Source organism: Rhopalosiphum maidis, chromosome 2 (genome assembly GCF_003676215.2).
Source record: "Rhopalosiphum maidis isolate BTI-1 chromosome 2, ASM367621v3, whole genome shotgun sequence".
Taxonomy (NCBI): Eukaryota; Metazoa; Arthropoda; class Insecta; order Hemiptera; family Aphididae; genus Rhopalosiphum; species Rhopalosiphum maidis.
Genome location: NC_040878.1, coordinates 56,872,544 through 56,898,973, shown reverse-complemented (window position 1 = coordinate 56,898,973; position 26,430 = coordinate 56,872,544). Strand labels below are relative to the sequence as shown.

The 26,430-nt window shown below is 29.6% G+C and overlaps 1 protein-coding gene across 1 annotated transcript in view; it reads right to left on the bottom strand.

Annotated features, from left to right (window-relative positions):
- The window catches only part of LOC113554664 (ras-related and estrogen-regulated growth inhibitor-like), a 74,061-nt gene that overhangs the window by 5,809 nt on the left and 41,822 nt on the right, over positions 1 to 26,430 (bottom strand). The window contains exon 5 of the mRNA XM_026958612.1: positions 1,351 to 1,529. Coding sequence (XP_026814413.1) covers positions 1,351 to 1,529 — 179 coding nt within the window. The remainder of the gene's footprint in view (positions 1 to 1,350; positions 1,530 to 26,430) is intronic.

Sequence of the window (26,430 nt, the reverse complement as noted above, 5' to 3'; positions counted from 1 at the left end):
CTCGCACGATATCAGCAGGCGGCTCATTGAATGCACGCGTATTATAATATTAAAAAAATACATCTTGTAATAGGTAATATTATAATAACGTCATAGTAAGATTATAATAATATTATATCGTTTATATTATTATAGTTTTTGCTTTTTTTTTTTTTAGAGCTGTTATTATACAAGATGATTAGCCATGCATGCTCATCCACTTTTTAAAAAACTTATTAAGAGTTAGGTCCTATGAATTAAAATTTAAAAAATCGTAACTATGAAATCAACGAAGAAGTTGAAACATAGTGTTTTTAGATCAATGTGACATAATTAGTGTTCACAATATAACCGCGAGTTTCCTTAAGTGTGAGTTAATTTCCCTTATCCCTTTACACGTGACCATTAATATTACAAGCGCGGTACACTTTTATACTCGAATAAATAAAAGTCATAAAAAATGTGGAAAACACATGCGACGGGCGTACATCATAGATTATATACGCTCGCACATACGCATACATAAACCGGAAACGCGGTAAGTCCCACAGTAATACGGATGTGTATATTTATACCTATATAATACACGAACAGGAAGTCACGGGGACGACGGACGCGGGACAGCGGCGGCGGAGTCGTGGAGACAACGGTTGTAGTTGTTTTCGGCGTATAATTATAATTATTGTCATACGATACGCGGAGAGAGATAAAAAGAATACAATACATATATATATATTTATATTTAACGTTATGTGCGTATAAATAAAAACCAGAACAATGAGACAACGAGGACGCCGTTGGTCGGTGCCGCAACGTAACACGCGAGCACTGAGAGGGATAGAACAGGCAGTGTCGGCGATTTTCATTTCGCCACCTACGCGTTATATTGTATTTTATTGTTTACACACAGGTAAATAACATATGATATATACGTTTAATGTCACCAATACAGCTCACGTATCGTCTTACGCTATTATGTTATATTATTGCAATATCATATCGAAGATTATGCGCGCAATACCACCGAGGTGCGATGTACGGTACATTTATTAATATGTATATTATACGGCCCGCGAACGTACATATTATTATAATATTATGTATTATTATTTTCGTGTTTTTAGGCGTGCTTAGTTCATGTCCGCACTGAACACTCCACCAAACGATTTCTTTCCTTATCATTACTTGATCACACTCTCTCTCTCTCTCTCTCTCTCTCTCTCTCTACCATCTCTCAGTTCAGTCTACATTATACGCGCACGCAATCACCCGCAACAATTATTATTATGCACTACAACCGTTATACAACTTTATATTACTTATAAAAGCTTATTATTAATGATATTATTGTACGCGTTTTGCACGCTTTACCTGGAATGATCCAAGTCTCTCTTGTTGCCCAGCAACAGCGTGGCAAAGTACGACGGTAATTTGTGTTTGCTCAATTCGTCCAGAAGGTATTGCGCTTCGTTAAAACTCGACAGGTCCACCACGCTGTAGACGATCACGAATGCGTCGGCCCATCTTATGTGATCGTACAAACAAGTGGTCTGTACAACAAAACAAAAAAAAATAAACGTTAATTTTATTATAACCATATTATTATTATTATTATTATTATTGATACGTTTGTTGTTGTTACAGACACGAAATAATTATGATAAACAAACATAATACAATGGCAGTAGCACCGTGTAGTACTAACAATAGTATTTATAAATTTACTACGTTGAATATATTTACTTAATGTAAGGATCCACATTAAAATATAAAAAATATATATTTGATGATGATGAGTGAATTTTTAAACTGCTAAAAATCACGCACAGAGAGGATTTGTATATTTCTTAAGTAAGATAACTCAAGGTATTTTCACGACATTAAGTAACTATTGTTACTTTTTATTGTACATATATTATAATTTGTATTTAATAATTTTAATACTAAGCCCACACCTAACACCAAAATGAGGTACCACTTTTAACTTTAACAAAATAAATTTCAGAGAGATATCTTGTAATGCATTTATAGTGTTTCACGACTTATCATCGAATTGAATAATTGTTATTGTAATAATAATATATTATGCAGACAGTGTAATTAATTTTTTTTTGTAAATCGCATGAAAAAATTAAACCAAGGCCGAGTGCATTTCAACAAATTTTCTTGGTGGTATTGTGACATTTACTTATAAATTATAGCACGTATAGTCTACAGTGGATTAGTAATTATTATTACTATTATTATCAATATAGTTATGGTCAAGTTTCGGATTTATACATTCCACCTGTGCAGCTCTCTAAATATTGCAACGTCCATACGTTGCCTTAAAAATGTTCACTGAACCGAAAAGTATACAAAAATACTTTATTTGTATTATATGTCACACTGACGAGCGCACGGGGGCAGATTGAGTAGTAAATGTAATAACTGCATTTTTTTTTTAGTCGGTAGACTGTAGTAGCCAATTGTTGAAGACACAGCTATTTATTTTAATTTCTAAAAAAAAAAAATAGTGGTTATTAATCATTGCAATGGCGGGGAATTTAAATAGATAAGGTTTTATACTTGAACATAGTATTTAAATACGGGTGCATATTCGTGAAAATAAATATGTCCTTAATTATCGTGATATGCAATAAAAATTACAAAATATACACGAAGAAAGGTGTGTGTAAAAAATTATTATAAAACAAAAGGAGATTTTCTGAAATTCTGAATATTAACGCAGTACGCAAAAGGCGACAAACATAAAGTAAATAACAACAAAATAATTGATATACTATTAATATATTATATATAACTATATATAACTATATATTAATTATTATTACTCGATTATTAAATAATAAAATAAAGGATGTATTAAATTAGGTAAATTTATCGATACATAGAAGAAAGTCGATAAAATACCTATGTAAAAATAAAATAAAATTTTATACCACTATTTGTTTATGCATATTTTCTTACAAACTATTCAAAATTGAAAATGCTTATATTATATACTTATTAGATACCTATTTATAAAAAATTAAAAATAAATTGATTTATTAAATGGAGAAAAAAATATTATTGTATTTTATTTTCATTATTATTGAACACAATGTGTCAATGTAGTTCATTATTATTTACTAAAATCGATTAATATATATATATATTTAGATTTCGTTGTAAGACCTTTAAAAAAGACGCAGAAAAGTACCTAAACTTTAACATAAACAATACTAATTAATAAAATATATTATATTTAATAACGTTCCTATAAGACCGAATATTTATTCATCTCACGGGGTAATCGAAACTGAACTCTACTCGGAACTACAAAATCAGAAACACGAATTTGAACACATCATGTGTCTTGTGTTAATAGATATAGTACAATATTAGATTATATTATGTACAACTGTGAACCTACTTAACTTATGTAATACGTGGCTTACGGCTACATTATCTATTTGTATTTTCACGATGGTATACTAATCATTATTTTTCCTTGTCTATTTCGTTTGTGGGATTATGTTCAACGAATACGGTTTTCTATAATATAACTATATACTTAACCTTCTTATGCAACACAACGACCTTGATAGTTGGTACCGTACGACGTATTTACTATAATACAACAACCGATATTCATATATATATATACACTATAGTATAGAGTACAATATTAACAGTGTATGTTAAGTATAATAATATAATAATTACGAGAACATAAAAAAGTTTTTAACACAATTCATCCATTGAAAAGGTATGATCGTCATCTCCACGATACATATAATATTATAATTTAATACCAAACTGGTACACATCAAACTCGTAAAACAAAATCTGTCAAAATCACACACGATGGTGCGTATACGCGAACGCGTCGTTATATTATTACACTCAAGTCTATGTATTATAACAACTTCCTAAACAAAACATACATAGGCGTGCTATGTCTGTATGTCAATATAATTTAGGTACAATATAACGTGTGGCATAATAAATAATTAATATAGTTATGTGTATATACGTATATGATATTATTATACACGTCGCAGATCCACAATAACGCGACGACCGATAAAATGAATATGATTATAATAATAATATCATCACAATACGAAATAAACAACGAGAAAAATCTCGAGCGTGGACATAAAAAAAAAAAAAAAAAATACGAATATGAATTATGCCGTGGGGGCATTGCTGCCGTCGTGGATCGCTAATGAAACGAGATATCGCGTGCATGTGTATTTTTTTATATCCTTCTCGTTTTGTTTGTTTATTTTAATCAGCGGAATAATAATAATTATTATTATATTATATTATTTTCATTATAATATCATATTATTATTGTATGCTTGGCGCGACAATAGCAGTTCAGCGCACCATACATAGGTGTATACATAATAATATAATATTATGCGCACGGAGGACCGGAACAAATCGAAACGAACAAAAAAAAAAAAAACATCGATTTTAATTTTAGACATCCCGTGATCAATACAATACTCGTATAATATTATCAGTCACTAGATACGGCTAAAACGACGTGTGCGGAGGTGGCAGCATTGAAGATGACGACGACGCGATTAAAATCTGTTTTATATTTTACTACTATAAAATATAATATATTATTATAATATGTATATACCTATCGACCTTGACTGTGTGCGTATACATATCAGATCGAGCCCATTACATACACATTAAATACATAATATATATAGAAGAAACCCATATCGGATGTAATGCATTTGACTGGCGGATGAGTCTCACTCACGATTTCTCAATCAAAGTATACTCGTATATGATCGCCACATTATCTGTTACAATATGGCTACAACTCCGAAACAGTATACTTACCTCTAATTATATTATTATGACGCTTAAATTTTTTTTCACTTAAACGATTTTTCTTTTTTACTTTATACGTTTTTATAGTATTATTATTATTATTATTATTTTTAAATATCACGGTGATTTTAATTCCGGATTCTCTGGAGCAGCAGACGAAATTCAATAACCACGACGAAAGCGTCTCGGCAGAGCGCCAGACTGAGAGAGATTCTATTAAACACGGAATGTCAACGCGGATGCTATAATATTATATCTATACGTTATAATAAAGTACATATATAATATTATTATTAACATTATTCTTGAATTCCATGTCAGTTTTTTTCTCCCGTTGTTTTTTGCAAAATTTCTTATAACAATATGAATTTAAAAATTATTTTTTTAAAGTGTGTTCTTTTATAACAGTTTTCTGTCAATATTTTACATATACACGCTTTTTGAGACAATATGCCATATTTTTAAAACCCAATATAGTCACTCTTTACTGCGACTCTATATTTGATATCTTTAAAAGGATATGAAAGTATAAAAATTTAAAATAGTATGTAATAAACAATACAAGAGATGGAGAAAATTTGATTTTTTTCTCCTAAATTATGATTAGGTAGTTATGTTATTATACAATTATAACTTGAAACGATAAAAAACGAATAAGAAAACCACTAATGCGCGTTGAATGCGATCACAAATCAGGATTAAAATGTATAAATATTGCATATTATATTTATTTATTATAGATACACCGTCTGCTAGCAATTATCATATTTTTCACTTTTGATTTTGTTTCTCTCGATCACTGCACGAAAACGTGTAGTATAAGTATATATATATATGTATATATTACATTTACCGCATGTCTATCCAGTCATTCCGCGATTTAACATCATTAATGCAGGCTGTCACACATCTATTTATAATAATCTATACCTCATACCTATATTACTCGTATTATCACATCATTTTTGTGCAGTGGTTGTCTCGTACGATTATTCCTATAGGTACGAATTACTTACATTGTATATAATAATAAAAATATCGTAAATGGAGAGACAGACGATCGTCATAATATATCAAAACAGTAATACGATTATGTACCGCTACCATACCGCGAGCAGTAATACTATATCATCCGTGAAGGGGTTTGAGAAATTCGAGTTTTCGATTTTAAATTTTAATAATGACAACAGAAAAAAAAACCGATACATGTAAAATATCAAATATACCTACGATACCTTCGCGCTTTCTCTCAAGCCGATGGCTGCTCAATGATGACATTTCTTCAGGAACTACCGGTCACTGCATTAAATTTTTTTTCGTTATGATAAATAGGATTAGACAAGCTGTACAAGGAAATGACAGGTGTGCTATTATTGAAATTTTGTTTTAATTTCAATTTGTGGAGAAATGTATTTACAATTTATCTAGTCGTTATAAATTTAAAATTATTACATAACGATGTCGACGGGAACCACTTCTTGTACACATCAGCACGTCATAATAATCCGAAAAAAACGCAGGTGAAATGAATTTATGCAACAATAACTGCAGTAATACAGCAGGTTGTTAAGCGCAATAAATTTCCAAATTATTGATGTATTTTCATTTTAATTTGTCATATAATCTACTGATATACAGAACTTGATGCTATTTTAGTGACATCATACATTCAATCTCAGATGAAAACTTGAAAAATTGACAATATTTGGCTTACAGCGTGGGATTCTAGAAGTCCAAATGTTTAATATACATACAAATCTATGAAATTTCAATTTGAAGAATGACGTTACCTATCAGAGGGTTAAAACAATTCATTCAAATAAAAAATATTATGTTAGTTGCATATGAGTAAGTGTTTTTTATTCAACAAAGAGCAAATTATTTAAAAAACTAACAAAACATAAAAAGATAAATAATAAAATAACACACATAGCACAGATTGAATAATACTATAATGGACATGAAATAATTATCATATATATCAGTATGTCACTGGGCCTCTTAAACTTTTCTGAGACAGAAGTATTTTATACTTTAGAAACCACTTACCCCCCTCCCCAAATATAATTATTATTTTATATAAATCTTTTAATTTTAATTAAAATATCAGTGTTGATATGGGACCGTCTTGTATGGATATTTAATAGAACAGTAACATTTTAGTCTTTTGACAACTAATCAGTTTCATTATTTAGTTTTTATAGTGACCAATGTAAGAGATTAATATTCACAGAAATATTTATAAGGGCGAATAAAATAAAAAATGTCATTGTCCTGAAAGCCCTAGGTGATGTATGCAGCTTGTGGAAACCCTTCTCCAATGTACACCAACAATTGATTGCATTTTTTTTATTGTAAATCTTGTTGTAACATTTTTTAATCTTAAATCTAAAGTACATCTTCTTTAACAAGAACTATAAAATTTGTTATATTTTAATTATAATTATAACAACTTATAATATAACCGGTGATCTTATGTCATCGAATATGCAAAAATTAAACACGGAAATCTGATGACCTGTATAGGTACACATACGAATCATACGATAAAAAGAAAAACGTCATACACAACACTTCTGATTTATTATAAAAAAAAAAAGGTGTAATGTACTATAAAACAGAGATCAATGTCAATATTATACTTGAAAAACTTAATAGTTTACAATGCACGTCATATCATATACCTTGTATAGTAATTTCCAATGAGGTATATTATTAACATTTTGATTATATTATGGCAGCGGCCCATCGAGTCTATAAAGAAATTATTTCTATTACGTAGTATTAATTTACCATACCTACACTTGGTATATTATATAATATAAACTTTTCGTTAAACTATAACAAATCCAAAGACACACTGTATTTATGAACGCGACCTGTACTATACTGACGTAGTATATAATTAATTGTGTTCAACAAAAATGTCATAATTATTTGCGTAACGCGATTAATTACTGCACGTTAAATTGAAAATGAGAATTGCGTCTTCGAAATGCACCGGGTCAGCATAATAAAATATAACAATCAACACTTTTTTGTAGTATGTTACATTTTCTCATTAAATTGTCATCATATTATTCTATTTTATCGTTGTATGTATTATTACTTGTTTGCGATCACAGTAGGTACGGCATGATCGCGGCGAAGTTTAAGTATGCATATTTTATATCATATAATATCTACATAATAAATTAATACAAAATGTATACAAACGGCTGTACACTGTTCGAAAATTACAACCAATATACGACCCACTCTGCAACTCAGAATTCGAATTCACCGAGTTATCGCCTATATATATTATTATATAATTTATAAACGTATACACTAGGTGCATTTAGCCTAACTTTTAATACGCGTTCTTTTTTCATAAGAAGTGTATACAAAAGGGATACGCCGTTTATTTTATTGTTATTATTATTAATAATAATTTTTTTCCGTTCGTAAACCGCAAACTTTCTCCAGTACTAGAGCCTACACACGGAGGTAGTGGGGATCTGTATCTTGAATGTGACGAGCGCGGCTTTCAAAAACACACACGCACCGCCGTCATACACGGGTCTATCATCAGTCAAAACATCTATAATAGGTAGGTATACATTGTAATGTCTTAATACAATATATTAATAAATAAATATTATTATTATTATTATTATTGTAATGTTATAATACCCGCTGCTCGCACACACGTTATGAACAGAGGGGCAATCGATCATATTCAAATATAAATACTTGTTGAAGTTCAATCTATATCATTCATCTTATATATTATATTATATTTATATAATTTATGCGTGTACGTGTGTCATATCGTTGTAGGGATTACAGTACTTTACACTGATAAATGATAGAAAATAAATCCACGCGAATAAAAATAATATATTATCGACTCTATATGCCAAATGAATTATAAGTTATAACTATATATAACCTTTTAATCGTACTCAAAACAAAATATTATTGTAAAGTATAAATAGTAAACATAATATTATAGGCGTTTGAAAAATATCAAGTATACTATAAGATATCAATTGAGTCATTTAATTTTTTTTTTTAATTTTATATTGATCGATTTACTTGATTGCAAACCATATAAATATTATTTTTTTTTTTTACAAAACTAAATATATGACTATTGATCGACAAAATATTATCACATCATATGACACCAGGAGTATTTTATATTATTTTAATCATTTCTGACTGCTGTTTGGGTTAATTTGATGATAAACTGTTTTGCTGGAAGCACGTATACGACAATCGTATACAATTATTATAATACACAATTGCTACGAATACGTCAACATGCAATATTATAATAGTAATAATATAGTGTACGAATCATGTCAAAAAACATAATACAGCATTATCGTTATGTTTAATAATTCGAAATAATAATTAAATAATTATTGCATATTATTGCATTATATATTGTTTACTGCAGAAAGTCGTTACCTATAATTACTGTGGCACGCGCAACGCGTCGCACACTCGCACGTGTATCTATATATAGTTCAGTTTCAGTATGATACGTGTAAAACATAATGTACAGTATACACAAGTATTACATTATGATAATATACCGCTATAGAAAAATTGCCAATATGCCTACAATAAATGTTTTTTTTTCATTGGCGAATTGGTCAAGTCGTACTGTTTTGAAACAACCCTTAGGCTCACTTGCGGTATACCATATAGGTATGACGTCGCATTGTATACACGCGGACAATCGAAATTCCTAAACGATTGCGTTTCCGGCTTTTGAAATCGCGACGTACACTCAGCTGTTTCATATATATTATAAATATTCTGTACGTCCGACAGTCGTGGTGGAATTCAAACGGTTTAATAAGTGACACTGCGAGATAATTATTATATAATATGATAAAAACAAAAACTACAAAAACGAAAAGGGTACGTTAATCGCGATTCAAGTTTACATTTGTTTTAAAAAAATATAGTTTATAACTACCCCAATTCGAATGTGAACTTTAATAACACGTTCAAGCAATGAAAAACCATACATTTTAAATATGGCACGTTTTTCCTGAGCACACGTCGACGTTATAATATATACTAATACAGCTGGTAGGTATTATTATAGGCGCATGTATCGCATCATTATCGTCAATATAAAATATACACAGCGATATAATATCATATTGTAATGAACAAATAACAATGGGGGCGGGGGTGTTGAACCTAATCAATAGATAGTTTGGAGTTCAACGAATTGACGATATGTATAACCGTGCTCAGTGTGTGTGTGTGTGTGTGTGTGTGCGTGTTTGCATCGTATACAGATGAAGAACGTATATATATATATATATATTATTACGTATAGCGTTATATATGGCATTACCTATGGTAGTGGTGCCCGGAGGTCCCGCATGCAGCATCCCGCGAAATTAATAAGTAACTGTATAAGGACGAGCGCGTGGAATCGAGTCGGATCGGTTTTTGGACCGAAGGCCATTTTATCGAGAGCATTGTTAACGGCCGCCGCCGTCTTTCTTTCGTACACCGTATTTTTTTTCTTCATATTTTCTTTTCACTACTTATAATTCACGTACACCTGTATGATAAAAAAAATACGTCGCGCGTATATATATATATATTTATCCTTATTTAGAACCTATGTATTCAGTATTGTCATGAAGACCATCCAACGAAAAGTATAAAAAGTAATAATGAAGCGAATACGTAATAACTGCATCATATCATCACACGTCGCGAAACAAGAAATGTATTATACTGTTATTACTTATTATTATTATCGTACGCCACATAAAGTCAACAGGTAAAATTGATTAAGTACCTATCAACATTAAAGTACGACCATCAAACATTTTACTCTGAAAATTTAGAAAAGTGGAAAAATTGTTTAACAGATTTTTGATTTTTTTTCAATTGTCCTGTTATATGCGTCTTGAACTTAAAAAGTTCTAATATTCAATTTAATAGTATAGAATCTATACTATAGATGATAAATTATTATTAATTACTTGATATTTATTATGAATGTATTGGGAAAAAAAACTTTAATTCGTAAGTATTATAAATACTGTACATGCAGGAGTATCTATTGTTTATATTTATGTACTTGAATCATTACGTTTATTATTTACATTTAATGCATTAATGTAATAATGCGTATAGGTGAGTATTAGAAACATTTTTATAAATGTATTGGATAAAATCATGTGTTTTAGTTGGAAACTCATTTATGGCGAGTATGTCATTTGACATTTAACTGAATGTATTGGAATGTCAAACGGTAAATGGCACTCTTACGATGATACTAATTGACAATTGCCACTATCAAAAATAATAATAACCTCATCATATTATTAAATTAAAACGCATTATTTAAAACTTTGGTAATGCTTACCTAACCAACATTTTTCATTATTTAAAAACGTTTGAGTGATTTAATTTAAAAAAAAATCCATATATAATATTATTATAGTTATTACTTATTTGTATAACAATATTACAAAAAATTATACCTTTTCATGGGGATACATTTCGGTTAAATTCGAAGTTATAATTTTACAAGGTATGTAAACGTTCTATAATGTCGATACATACTTAAACATATAATACATGAATCGGATGATTACGTATATTAAGTATATATCGATACATCGTGTACCCGGTAACTGGTTTAGACTGAAAATACGATCGAGTGTGATCTATATAATATTACGTGGGTCCAGACACCGTACAACGTGTTAAACATAATTTAGTTCTCGTCGAGCACACGTCCTGTGTATATTATATTATACTAGATATATGGTTAACTACGTGCGCATCACGTTCATTATTTAATATTATCATCTCCGCCGTGTTATTACAATAATTTCACCTGTGCGTAAAGGTATCGTCGTTTATAGGTGTCGACAGAGGCTGCGGTTGTATAACAAGGGACTGCGTGATTAGTGACAACATATATATACAATATATGCCTAGTATACGTACATGTTCAATAATAATATATTCTTGGTGGTCATTAGTGCGTTATTATTTTTCAAAAACAGATAAAGAATGTAATAGACACCGCGTGCAGTCAGTATACAAAACAATCTGTGTACAATGTATACGTAAAAAATCGAAAAATGAATATCATTCCAATGTTGGTTACCAGGTTTCGGGTCATTGGAATTGGTCATGGAGGTAAGAAATAACCAACAGAAAGTTGTGAAGTACAACTCTTTGCACAGAAGATCCGTTAAAAATCGCTACCCAATCGGTTTATCGGTACATCTCTCGTCGTTTCTCACAGCATGCATGTTTACCTGCACGCGTCATACTTATTAATTATTATAATGTACGATATTATACACGAAAACGAGTGCGTGTGAAAGGATTATACGAACGCCGAACGAACCACAAGTGTATAACGACGAAAATGTTACGGTCCGACTCTATAGGTTAATACGGTAATAAATTCGAAAACGACCACTATTGGGCCGCCGAGGGCTAAACACTGCACGTCGGGGGCAACACGAATTATTTTGTACGATACGCGTGCCGAGCCGCCGAGGTCAGTAATACACAACCTAAGATATCGTAGTCGATTCATCGTACACATAGCTAGACGAGTACTCGTCGTGACGGCACAGTGTGAACTATTATAATAACATAGGTATACGTCGAGTTTATAGGGATATTATATAGGTACATGATTAATGTGATTAATTTATATTATTACCTCGCGAGCGGCAATGTATATGAAAAAAATCTTCGTGGAACGCATATGTGTGTAGCTAAAGTGTACATATTATGAAAAATAATAATAATCATAGGATATGTGCGATAAAAAAGTTAAGTTTTGTTCAGGTATTACGACGTCATTATACTATTATTACTTATTATTAAGGTAGGTATATAGGTACGCCTATATAATAATATAACTGTACAATATAGTCATGCACTCATACAGCCATACATATATCGTAGTATCTATAGCACACATTTTACTATATTAATATTATTACGATAACGCTTTCGTTTTGTTACAATACTTATGAACGCGTTTACGTTTTGTGTGTACAATATTATCAAAAATAAAAAACTTGACTTTTCACACGGTTACCGTACATTATAATAATACGTTCCTGTAATATATACTCTCTTATGAAATGCAATGTACGACAGGCCTATCCGAATGTTATATATTTGATTGTGAGTTGCAGTAACAATAGCGTTTTTAAATCGAATACGATACGACGTGCCCATTTCATTGATTCGATGTAAAATTATTTTCAAATTTATGTTTGTCCATTGTCTGTCTGTACAAAAATGGAAAAAATCCGTACGTCGTAAAATCGGGTATAAATCGTCATCGTATAATCCACCGCAGTCTGTTATTTTAATTGCATAATACCGATACGTGAGGTATTATTTTTTTATAGCACGACAGCTGTAGCTTGTAGTTTACATATGTTGTGATTAAATCAAACTTGTATTACGCATGTTTTACAACAACAATTATTATGAATAAATACATTTATTAGTAAAATTGATCTTTTCGTTTCTATTACGTTTATAAAACTTTTTTTTCACCAATAAAATTCATTTTGTATTATATGTATATGTACGGGTAAAATGTATCCATACCATCTATACAAAATATCCAAGAACTGCTTTCTAATGTAGAGTATACATATAAGTATTAATGTATTATAATAATAAAAAACCAAGCGCCACGTGCAGTAAAGTGATGTACAGACCATTTTCAATTATCTTTTATTGTTGGACGCATCGTCGTGGATTGAGTTGAGATTTCATTATTATTATTATTTTTATGTGAACGATAAAAAAATACGTTTTAAGGCGACTACCATATAAAGGTCGGCGATGCTAATGTACCTCTATACACATCATCAGTACCTATTCAATTTTCAATGAAACCGACAGAACTTCATTTTAACGGAGTCTGATAAAACATGCGATCATGCAATCAGGACCGGATCTATACCTAAAATAAACATTGATATTTAAAAACAAATATATTTTACGATTACAGTCGGTCGTTTATCACTTGTCCAATAGTCGGCACTTTGGCTTTGGCAGTTCTGCGTTCGTATGAAAATTAAAAACATATAATCGTGTATTTTTATTTTATTGTCGCGAATTTAAACAGTGTATACGTTTTGATTTAACGTTGTTAAATAATCATCTAATAATATATTATACATTATGTATAATCAGTATCTAGTATCTACTACCTACCTTCTAACACCACTAGGCACTAATGAAAATAAATATGAGAATATTTCGCTTAACACCCGTTTAAGAATAAGATGATAATTGATTTAAATGTAACATGAGAATTTTCTAAATTTTGAAAGACTATTACGCGCAACTATACTGTACATCGTATAATATAAGTTCCGGTTTATCCCTCTTTTAATAAGATGTAATCCAAACGGTTAACGTTTATTAACTATATATGTATATTTACTAGCAGTCTACCACATCGCGTGCATTTTATTGGTAGTTTGTAGGTAGTAGGTAGTCATTTAAATTTAAACGGTTTAATACGTCACTGATACACCGTATAACCTATATTATTATTTCACACCGTTAAGTGCAGTGGCATATTTTTAATTTTATTTTTTTATGAAAAATATTATTCATTAATCGAGATCCATGTGGTTGGAGACAAATCGTCTTAAAATGGTATACATATAAGAGAAAAACGAAAAGGGCAATTTTTAAGTGAGCGTTGTGTTTCCTGCGCTATATTGATATTAGTCGTGCGGAACGCGAATATAGAGATTGCACGAGGAGAATATATTATAATATTATGTACCTAAGGTACAGATATAATATATTATAGACATGATAATGCGATTTTCATTTTTTTCGCCAATTGTTATTGTCCTCAATATATATAGTTTACCGCCGCGGTGTTAGGTTAGGTTAACGATAACGATATAGATCATTATTACAATACAACAACGTATTTCGCGCTTATCAACGATTGTTTAAGTTTTTGTCTGCGCGGCTGGCAACGATATGCGTACGGAACATTACAAGAAATATTTGATTAAAATAATATTATTATACGGTACGCACAGGTGACAGAAACCTGCAGCACTTGTGTGATTCTGTACTAACCGAAACATTGTGTGGAATGTTTGAAGTTTCACTGTTGTGAGTGCGCACGTGTGCGTGAGAGTAAATATGGTACACACAATTATTTACTATCATTATTTATTATATTGTACTACAGCGTACATCGCGCGTAGTCCGTGTGTTTTTCTTTCGAATGTGTGTACTTGACATTGAAAATCTAGCGGAAAAAAAACCTTTTGTCACGAAAATTGTGCGCCTCGGGATCACCGTTGTTGTGTTTATTAATCTAAAAACGGACACCGCGAAATCGCACCCATATAAAATAATTTGATGTACATTATAGTACTGGATCGATTACAATAAAAGTAATAACAAATAATGATTATAAATTATTTTAATAATAATAACGACGATAATATGATGACTATATAGTATATACCGTCACCCGCGCTCGAGGGCGTTTGTGACATTGACGCGTTGTTCTATTTGACACTATAATATATCAATCAAACGTTTTGACAGTAGCTAATAGCTAAACTGTAGATCTTGTTTAATTGTATTGTGCATAGGTCGTACGAACGTGTACAAAACTAATTATATTACCTATATTATTTATGTAGCGGTATACCAACCCCGGTACGTCACACTCGTAGCACATACGATACACGAATGCGCGGGAAACAAAACCGCATAGACCTCTGTATTATACAATTCTACACAGTACATTATTATAGTAAAATATGTGTAAGCACAAAAATATATATATCAACTGTACATAAACAACAAACATTATTTATATACGGCTAAAACGTTTTAGGCGTACCAGCGTAGACCTATACGAATGCAAACCAATACATTTTATTGACGTATGCGATGCTTACAAGCACTATACTTCCCGGTCGTAAATCAAACGTTACACAACTTACGAACATTTAACGTTTGTTTTTAATATTGCAGGATAATATGAACAATTTCTTAAGTTCGAAACCGTAATTATTCATTGCTCGTAAAGTCTTCCGTCGGTTTCTATATTATGAGTTATGACATGATGATAAAATATGCGTATTTTATAAAATACTTATTTGACGTTTTAAAAAAATATATAAAAACACGTCGATGTAGTTGTCTTTTGTTTTGGTAAAAAATAAATAAAAAATACATATTAATATTTTAGATACTTTTGAATAACTATAAATACGTACAAAAATTGTCAATTAACCCTGTAATAAATAAAATTAAAGTTTCAAATACCTACTTTATTTATGAATTCAACAATTGATTCAAGCAAACATACATTCTCGCAATTTATTTATAATATCCAAAAAAGTATTATTATCGTTTTAGGATATATAATTTTATCCAATAGTGGCTCTAGGATTTTTTTTTCGGGCGAGAGGGATCACCAAAATGATTCATATTAATCTTGTTAACAATATTTGATGTTAAGCTTTACAAATATAATTTAACTGATAAGAAAAAGAGAGTCCTAGTTACTGGGGGCCCTCCTTGAATCCGTCACTGATCTTATACCTTTATAGATAAATTGTTTTAATTAAATTCTATATAGATCTATTTTGATTTTTGATCAGCCGTATGCCCGTGTATACATTTACACGTATCTACACACACAACACACTGTATTTATACATTACTATAATATAAACCTATACCTAAGTTACAGACCAGACGGTGTTGTAATCCTTATAAATGGAATTATGGTGCTGAATTAAAATTATAGGGCGATCCATTGTGTTATAGACTCACGAAAAGAACATAATAATTTAATAACCATCTAATGACTGTGATAATATCGCAACTTCCTCTATTCTTTCTTTCTCTTTAAATCACTCACGCCGATAATCTTAATTTTTATACATATATAACTATACGCACCACATAACTGCCTTACGCACGTATATTGATCGCGGGTATACGCCTCTCTCATTGTCATTTCCTTCCGATCGCTTTTTGGATTTTTTCGCGTTGGCACGACTTGAGTCCGCCTCGTTTTACTCGTAACTCATTATGTTTTGACATGTTATTATCATATCTGTACCCATATTATGCGCACGTCGTGCTTCGTATCATTAGCTTCGATATCGTTTCTTTAGATTTTTCCGGTGCAGTTACAAAGTGCGTCTAATTTTGTGGTGTTGATGATCAAACAAAAAAGTGAAAGCACACGTGGAGATAAGGAAAGCATCAAATACTTATATGGCTGTATAGAAACCGAAATCATTTCCAAAATAAATTATAAACACACCCACTGTATTACATTGCATAGATCGACAGCGAATTTGTCTTTTAATGATATATACGCACGAAAAAGCACGATGTTTACAAATTACAAATTATTGTTATAGGAAAGCACGATAGTTGATTTATCTTTGTTGATATATTATATGTTGTCCGAAAACGTTTCGACAACATTATACTCTTGATTTGAGGGTTTATGGATATTTCGTACACGTATAGTATCCAATAACCGTTAAATTCTGTTTAACGCATAGCTGTACACGGCCGACATTCAATAAATGTATAGAATAGTTGATACATTATAATATTTCACGTTAAGTTTATTATATACGCTTAACACATTGACGGACAGTCATGAATAAGTTCTACCTATAGCAGTATTGTTGATTAGTGATGCCTGCAGGGGACACTTTTGAATAATACTGGTATTGGTATACTAATGTCTAATACTCAAAAAAAAAAACAACTGAAAATGGAAACAACTGCTATAATAGCGGTGATATTTTCAATGTATTTTTAGTTTTACTATATACATGAAATATCAATCACCACTGTTATATTGAACACTGACAAAATAAAGTATGTAATACTTATATTCACTTGAAATAATATTATGTTCTATACAGATATTTTATATTCAAGTATTAGATATTTTAATATTTATATTGATAATCATATTTTATATAAGTTGTAAATATCATATATTATATACCTAATTGATAATGATAAATTAGTGTTTAAATAGAAAAGTATACAATATAATAATATACTAAAATATAAAACGTAAATAATATATTGATATTGCGGTACTAGAATCACATGCTAGAACGTCTATTAAATTAGGCATGCTTTTATTAATTTTAATAATTTCCACTGTCTGACAATGTGTTAAGATTTATAGTAAAGTCATGCGTATTACTTTGATTTACGATACAATATACTTACACAGTGATCTGTTTAATGATTTTACCAATTTTGATAGATTTTCGCAAACTTGCGAATGCATGTAAACACTAACGACTTTGTCGAGTGAAGTCGATGTAACATGTAAATAATATATTATTCACCTAGACCAATATTCAACACCATCGCGATTCGAACTCAATGAGGTCTGCAGAAGTGGACACGCGCATATGACGAAGGCCTTGTACATATTATTTGAATTATATTATGCCACTCGACATGTTTCAATGAGTAGATACCTACTTGTTGACTTTATACACCACACGCGTTTCCGGTTTTGGCATCCTATCGTTAATATGGTTAGCTGACTTGTTTTTTTCTTTTTATGAGAAGATGAGCGGTTAAAATATATTTACATCAGTCAGGTATTCACTTGAACATTCAATTAAAAGTGCAAACATTTCGTGAAACACTCAATATTATTCATATACGATTATTGTGACAAGCAACATCGTGTGGATTCTGTTAAATCAAATACAATAAATTTAAAAAATAACATCGATGCTATAGATATTTAGATACTCCTTATACACACATTGTGCTAATACATTTACTCGGAAAAAATAAATAGTATTAATGTTATGGCATATCATAATTATATGGTAATTCATTGCACAGTGAAAGATTTACTAAGAATTTATTAAATCATATTAATGCATGTAATAGATAAATTTGAATACGGTGATTATACTTTTTAACTAATTACTCTGTTCTTATGTGACCCAATTTTCATTAAATCAGTGTTAGGTGCATCTAGAAACATGAACGCCCATTTCCAGATTATCACGAATGGTCTAGTATATTATAAGCGAGTATTGCGTTGTATAATAATACCATAATAGGTAAACTTATTACTGTAAGTCTATTAATTTATATTTACGTATACAAATATATGAATTGGTTTTGAAATTTTCTTTTTTAAATATCAACCACATATTTATTTATTAATTTCAAGTTAACTGGAAGTATAAAGTTAACATTATCTATTTTTTAATTAAAGAATCTATATAGAAATATTTTTGTATTAATTAATTTGTTAAATTGTTGGATAAAAAAATGTACTTCCAACAATAAATGATATATAATATTACAAAATTGAACTGAATTGTTTTCATACTTAGAGGAACTTAAGAAACAAAAATAGTATTATTTTATTATTATTTATTTATTTATTTATTTATTTTTGATTTGAACTAGTTAATCATTATAAGAGTTGCTATTAAAATAAAAGTCTTGACTTGTGTTCACAATACGAGGTCATTGATCTTTTGTTATGAAAAGATGGTTATAATATAGATATTAGGTAGGTACTCGTAATAATATTATAGTTACTGTGAAAAAATTGAATGACTATAGGTGACTATTTCCGGTTACAAAGCGATATTACCGATGCAGAAAAACTGATCGCAATAACCATAATATTTTTTTAAAACCAAAGTTAAAGAAAAAATAAATAAGAAATATTGATGATTTATATGAGCCAATGGATGTTGTTGGATAAATTGGTAACTACACTATTTTTATTAGTTTCTTTATTAATTATAACAATAGACCAACGGTATATTATGCAATATTTACACCTTCAATTAATATTAATATATATTAATTTTATTTATATTTTTGTTTGTATAATTTATAGATACTTCTAAACAAAAACTGTTTTATTTTACAATATATTATATCTAAAAATTGAAGTATCAAATATGCACATAATAATATCATAAAAATCAATCGGTTCTATAAAAATAAAATATGTGCTTATTGTGCTTCTTACTGAACACTCAAATATTTGATACCATTATTTAATACAATATTATGTAATATACTAAAAATGTTTTATTTATATCATATAAATAGGTCGTGTTTATTTTTTCAATCAATATTATCTATATATTATTATATATCTATATAATAATATATAAGTACTTATATATTATGATACACGGCAAAATAAATTACGTTACAAATTTAGTTGCTAACTTACTCATTAATAAATAAATAATTATGTTTTTATTGAGTAGTAAGACATTTAATAATCTATAAGTAAAAATCATCGAACCCTGACATTTCAAAATAGAAAATTGTGCACGATTTTATTATTTCATTCTATTTTTTTTTTTAGAAACTACAAACACGCGAAGGTAAAACATAATACATTATACACGTTACAGTAATATAAATTTTAAATAACGATGTATGTCTTAATCTTAAACACTATTAATATTGTTTATCGTCAAATTGACCGGTCATTATTGCGGTTACACTGGACCTCTCACCGTCGTAGACCAAAAAATAAAAAAATATCCGCATTGTGAGGATAGAATATTCGATTGAAATAATTACTTGTGTATACAAATATACAATATAAAATGTTATAATATAATTTACGATCTTCGATATGATGTATATTTATTGAGTGAATAATAATAAAAAAAAAGTGAACATTGAAAGTATGGAATATTATATATTATATGCACTTCCGCACCGTATGTCCGTATAGATGGATGTAAGAACCGAAAGTCTAAGTCATCGATGAGAGAGTAGTCAGCTGAAGTTGTTGGAAATCATAATTTAACTATATAATAATAATATTTAACATATAAATATTATTAAGTAATAATTTGCAATATTTATTAGTAGATATGGCTGGACTCAAAATCTAAATCATCACAAGACAATGTTTAAGTGCTGAATTTAATATATTTATTCCAGCTGAAGAAAACTGAATTTATCGTTATAATTTTAAGTTTTTACTTTTTTTTAATGAAAATATAAAAATATAAATTCAAATGAGTAATTGATGAGTTTTAACTATTTAAAGTTTAGGCTAACGTAGTAGAGTGGATGGGGATACCCACATAATTATGTATTACTACCGCTCATCACTAAAACTTTAAATAGTTATAAGCTTAAACTCATAAACTACTCATCGAAATTAAGATTTTTTTTTTCTTGAAATACCCAAAAAATTTTCCGCTTCAGATTATGAATTTAAAAATAAGTAAATCATTAATAAAAAGTGAAAAACTTAAAAATTATAATGATCAAAATATTAAAAATATAATTCAATTTTTTTTAAAAAAATGTTTTATTTTGACTATAAATTATGTAAAAATAATATTTTCAAAAACATTAAAAGATTTTGAAATAATGTGTGTTTGATAAAAGAATCACTCTGTACATATATATGTACTTAGTTTAAAATGCTAGTCTGGACCGCGTGGTAACTCGAGTCCTTTGACCTCTTTGTGTGTAATGCTACTGTTACAGCGCCAATGGTTTCGTATACCACGGTTGCGGTTTCCCGTTATGTTATATAGTACACATCAAAAGTGGCATTTTAATTGAAAATCGTTGTTCGGAAAACGCGGCGAATCGGCACCGCGCGTGGGTTGAGGTTTTTGTCACGTCGCCCGTGAACACAATATAAAATTAATAGTATTAAGTTATATTATTATGTAATCAGAAATTTATTTTTTCAAACAATATAATATACCATGTAAAACAGGCCCCGCGGTCGGCCGACGTTTCAGTCTATCAAATGGGGTCAAAGGTCGCTGGGGTGGTATTTCGGGTCGATGGCATCCAACATTTTACATTTGTAGTCTATACTGTTCTATTATGTTACGTTTATTTTTTTTATTGTTCTTGTATTTAAATGTTAGACACATAGATGCCCATTTAACTGACTATAAACGGTTTTTTTTGTCAATTTTGAGATTTTCATTTGAAGTATTTGCAACACTTTAAACTTTTACAGAGAAATATATTCTATTTCACTATTTTTGATCATTTTCATAATATTTTATAGATGTATTATGGACTACTTTAATTTTTGATTTGATAAACGTAAGCAATTTAATTTCCATAAGAGTTATAATTAATTTTGAATTTATATTGAACAAAAATAATAGCTTATAAAGTTTAGACGAACATAGTTGGACCATAATAACTTTTGCAGAGTATCTTTCCCACTATCCTCCATTCATCTGAAATATTAAGCAATTGTTTTTAATTAACCATATAATTTATTAAATTTGTATTATCCATGTATTGTTTAATGTAAAGTTGATAATTTATAGTTTATATATCAAAATTTTCACAAAAGTATTTCTTCTCGATAATATTTTTTTCCAAAATCCCCTAACCTAACCTAACCCGCAGTAAATATGTACAAAATAACAGATAAAATCGTCGTGGGTACCACCGACAACTAGTACAACTATTCAATAATACTCATTCCTCTAACTCGCATATTATAATGTATAATAATTATATTTACCAAGACTTCGATAATACCGTACCTAGCAACGTATAATGGAGTTGGTATTTTTATTACTCCGGACAGTACACACACACACACACACACACACACACACACACCGACGTACCGAAAAAATGCTCGTCTGTGAACCCACATGTTAAGTCGTCGACGATGGAGAAAGATACACGTACGTCATTCGACACTATATCACGATATATTATATTAATGATAATACGGGCGATGATGGACGTTGAAAAGTTCAATATTTTTTTGTGTATGGTTCGGGTACAACCGTGAAATATCCGAATGTTTTCGAAACCGTTTTGACTGCATGTCTATACGTGGGGATATTTTTCATCTTTTTTTTTTATCTGCGATCCGTGGGCGGGATCGAATTATTGTCTTTGCATTGAAAGAAAAAACTCATCACCATTATTTTACACGCCGTGTACATGGGGAAAACCTATATGGGTTGCCGCCGGCGGTGGCGCGTCGGATTTGGGGTGCGATGCAGGGAGGAGAATAGAACATAAACAACGATATTATAACTGGTTAGGTTTATTTTACTAATCTCTTACACGCGACGTTGCAGCAACCCTTTCGCGGGCGGCGTCCGTTCGTGCGGCGGCTTGTCGTGTTACGTCAAATAAATCGTGCGAACTATATGCTCGGACCCCACCCCTCCGTTCCCAACATAAACCCCTTTCGCCCTGTTCATCGGTGACGAGTTTCTCGGCAAGACATAACATATTTTTACGATTTGGCGTTGTTTTTCAAGACAACGCATACGTCACACGATTCTGGACGATAACGTTGTTCGCCGTATCATTTTGTCGTAACGCATTCGTGTAGTATATATTCGATTATTCGCCTTTCTCGATAAATATTATTATAACCGTCATAATAGGCACACGTCATATGCTGCTTATACGGTAACAATATATTATGATACAATCCGGAGAAAGAAATATATAATTGCGTTTGAGGCCCGTTTTTTAGGAACTATATATACCTACGACTTGCCGCCTACACGTTATTCGAACGCATATTATATATTATTTATTTATACGTACGTTTATGTATATTTTTAATTGCATTTTCTCCGTTCGATTTGAACGAACAATATTAAAATAACTCGCGCTACAATAATTATATTATACACACGTTCTATTATCTGGTTAGTTGTACCTATGTAAAAAGGCATAATATAATAATATAATATTGTGTCAACTTATACTACGAATGACTGTATTATGCAAACTTACAACAAAATTTACAAGTATTAATACCGGTTTTAAAATAATTAAAATAGATTATGTATATTATATAGGTAGCAAGTAGCTAGGTATACTTAATCAGTTATGAAATTAATTTTTAATTAAGCGTACATAATTTAGCTTCGTCGTCCATTAAAAATAAACTTTACATATAGTATATCTAAATTAATAAATATAATATCCACAATTTTATAATACAAAATCGAAAATTAATATGTCAAGTAAAAATTTATTACTTCTTAAAAATGAAATAAAACTAATCGTGCGTACAATAAATTGTAACGATCACCTTGTGATCACAACATGGCAAACGGTACATAAATCACGGTTATTTGTCATTAAAAAATACGAGTAGGTAGTTAATTACGATTAAATTTTTCGGTTAAATTGCATAAACTTTTGCATTTTATTCAATGAATATTGGTATTGCAAATAACTATGATAAATAAATATGGAGAGTAAATAGCGGATTATTTAAATATTATCATAAGTACATGTATTATATTATACAAATGAGTGATCTTGTTTTGTCAAACAGAATGCACTTACATAAATAGTATAAATTAAATAAATGAATACAACAAAAACACCCCAGTTCATTAAAAATAATAATAATAATAATAATAATAATGGGTTTTCTTTGTATTTGATGTGCTATTCCATTCCGTTGAGCAACGTGACTTCTTACCTATCAGTATCCGAGAATATCGGAGGATCGGGAAAAAAATCGTTTATATATTATATGTAGGTATATTGTTAACACATAGCCCCGCATCGACCGGAGGCATATATATGTAATTTGTATACATATATATATACCACTACAACGCATATAAATATATATACATTGCAGTGATTCGCCGGACGCCAAGTACACACATACACAAGCGCAAAGATATTTACTAGAATATATCTCGAGACATTCATTATTATTATCCAGCGCCAGCAGAACTAATTGGATACGACGTGATGCCGCGCACCTTGTTTTATACTATAGACACACACCTAATACCTGCGTATAATATTATGTTCCTATAGTCTTTTTACCGATTCTGTAATATAATATATAATATATGTGTATGTTACTAGCAGCAATAAATCCCCACAAATATAGGCACAATAAAAAAAACTATATAATATGATAATCATAACATATACGGGCACTGTTATTAGTGTAGGTTTTGAAGCGCTGTGACTTGTAGATATTATAGGTAATTACATTATTTAGGTATATAAGTACATTTATCCTCAACAATAATATTTAAATTAAACCACACATAAAGATTATACATTTTTTAAATATTGTGAGGTTCTCGTATAATATAGCTTCTCGAACACTAATCATCACCACCATATAATATATACAGAGTAATCAATTTAACGTAAAACTCATTAATTGATTAAACACTTTCGTTTTAGAAAATATTTCTTTTGCATAATTTTAATAATTTTAAATTGTTATGAAACAACATTTTTTGAAAAATTTTAATCTTTTGAATGATAACATATTTTTTTTATATCATATTCCAAAGCAGAATATTATTCGGAGTATTTCGATTTCTAAAAATCAAATTTTGGGACAAGTAATTTATTAGTTATACTTATAAATGTTATAAGTATTTAAATTTTTTACAAGCAGTGTATTGTACCGCTACACTAAGGTCATCAAAACGGCAAAATTTAAATATTAAAACTTTAAAACGTTATAATTCATAAACTACTTATCCATTATTCGAAATACTAAAAATAAATATTCTGCTTAGAATAAGGAATTAAACATGCATATTAAAATTAAAAACAGTTAACAACAAATTTACGATGAAAAAAGTAAAAACAATATTTTCATAAACGTTATATAATAGATTTTTAAATAATGATTGTTGAGTTATTAAATTGATCAACCGTTACATATGCGTGTGTGTGTGTGTGTATGCAATGTGTTTATTATATATGAAAATATATCTAATGTTGAAATTATGTTTAAATACATTTATATGGTTTTTCAATAATATAATTAAAAAAATGCAGTTTGATCGCAACGGAGGAGTCAAGAGGGGATAGTTGAACGTCGGATATAGGTTTCCTCCCATGGTCATTTTATGAGCTTACATACTCGTATTAAATTATACGTCAATGGTCAACTGGTTAATTATTAGTATGACTAAATGTATTTGTCTCGAATAGTAATTGGAAACATTGATTACATATAATCAAATATTTATTTAATCATTATAAATTAAATTTTTCAATAACATTTTACCCAATTAGTAGTAAATGATAATTCCGAGCTAAATCATATTATAATATCATGTTAACTACATAACATTAAATTATAATTTATAAGTAAGTAGTACTAGTAATAGGTACTAATATAAATTATACGGGTTGATTAATCAACCTATTTTTTTTTTTATTCAAATTCTGATTTTTATAATTTTTAAGTATACCCGAAGGCCATATTTTCAAATACTAGGTATTTTAAATCATATAATAGAAGTGTCCCATAGCGATATAAACTTATTTTTTTCAAATAATAACCATCTTTTATACTGTTATTTGTTTAGCAGTTGTTTTTTTTTTTTTTTTTTGAAAATATTGATGTATTTAAAATTTAAATCAAAATTCAAACAAGTATATACGCCTATATTACGAGTTATTAAAGTGTATATACAAAGGATAATAGTTCTTAAAAAAAAGTTCTTACATACTTATAATATGGTAGATGTAATATTTTTTCTGGTACTTATCGGTACTTAT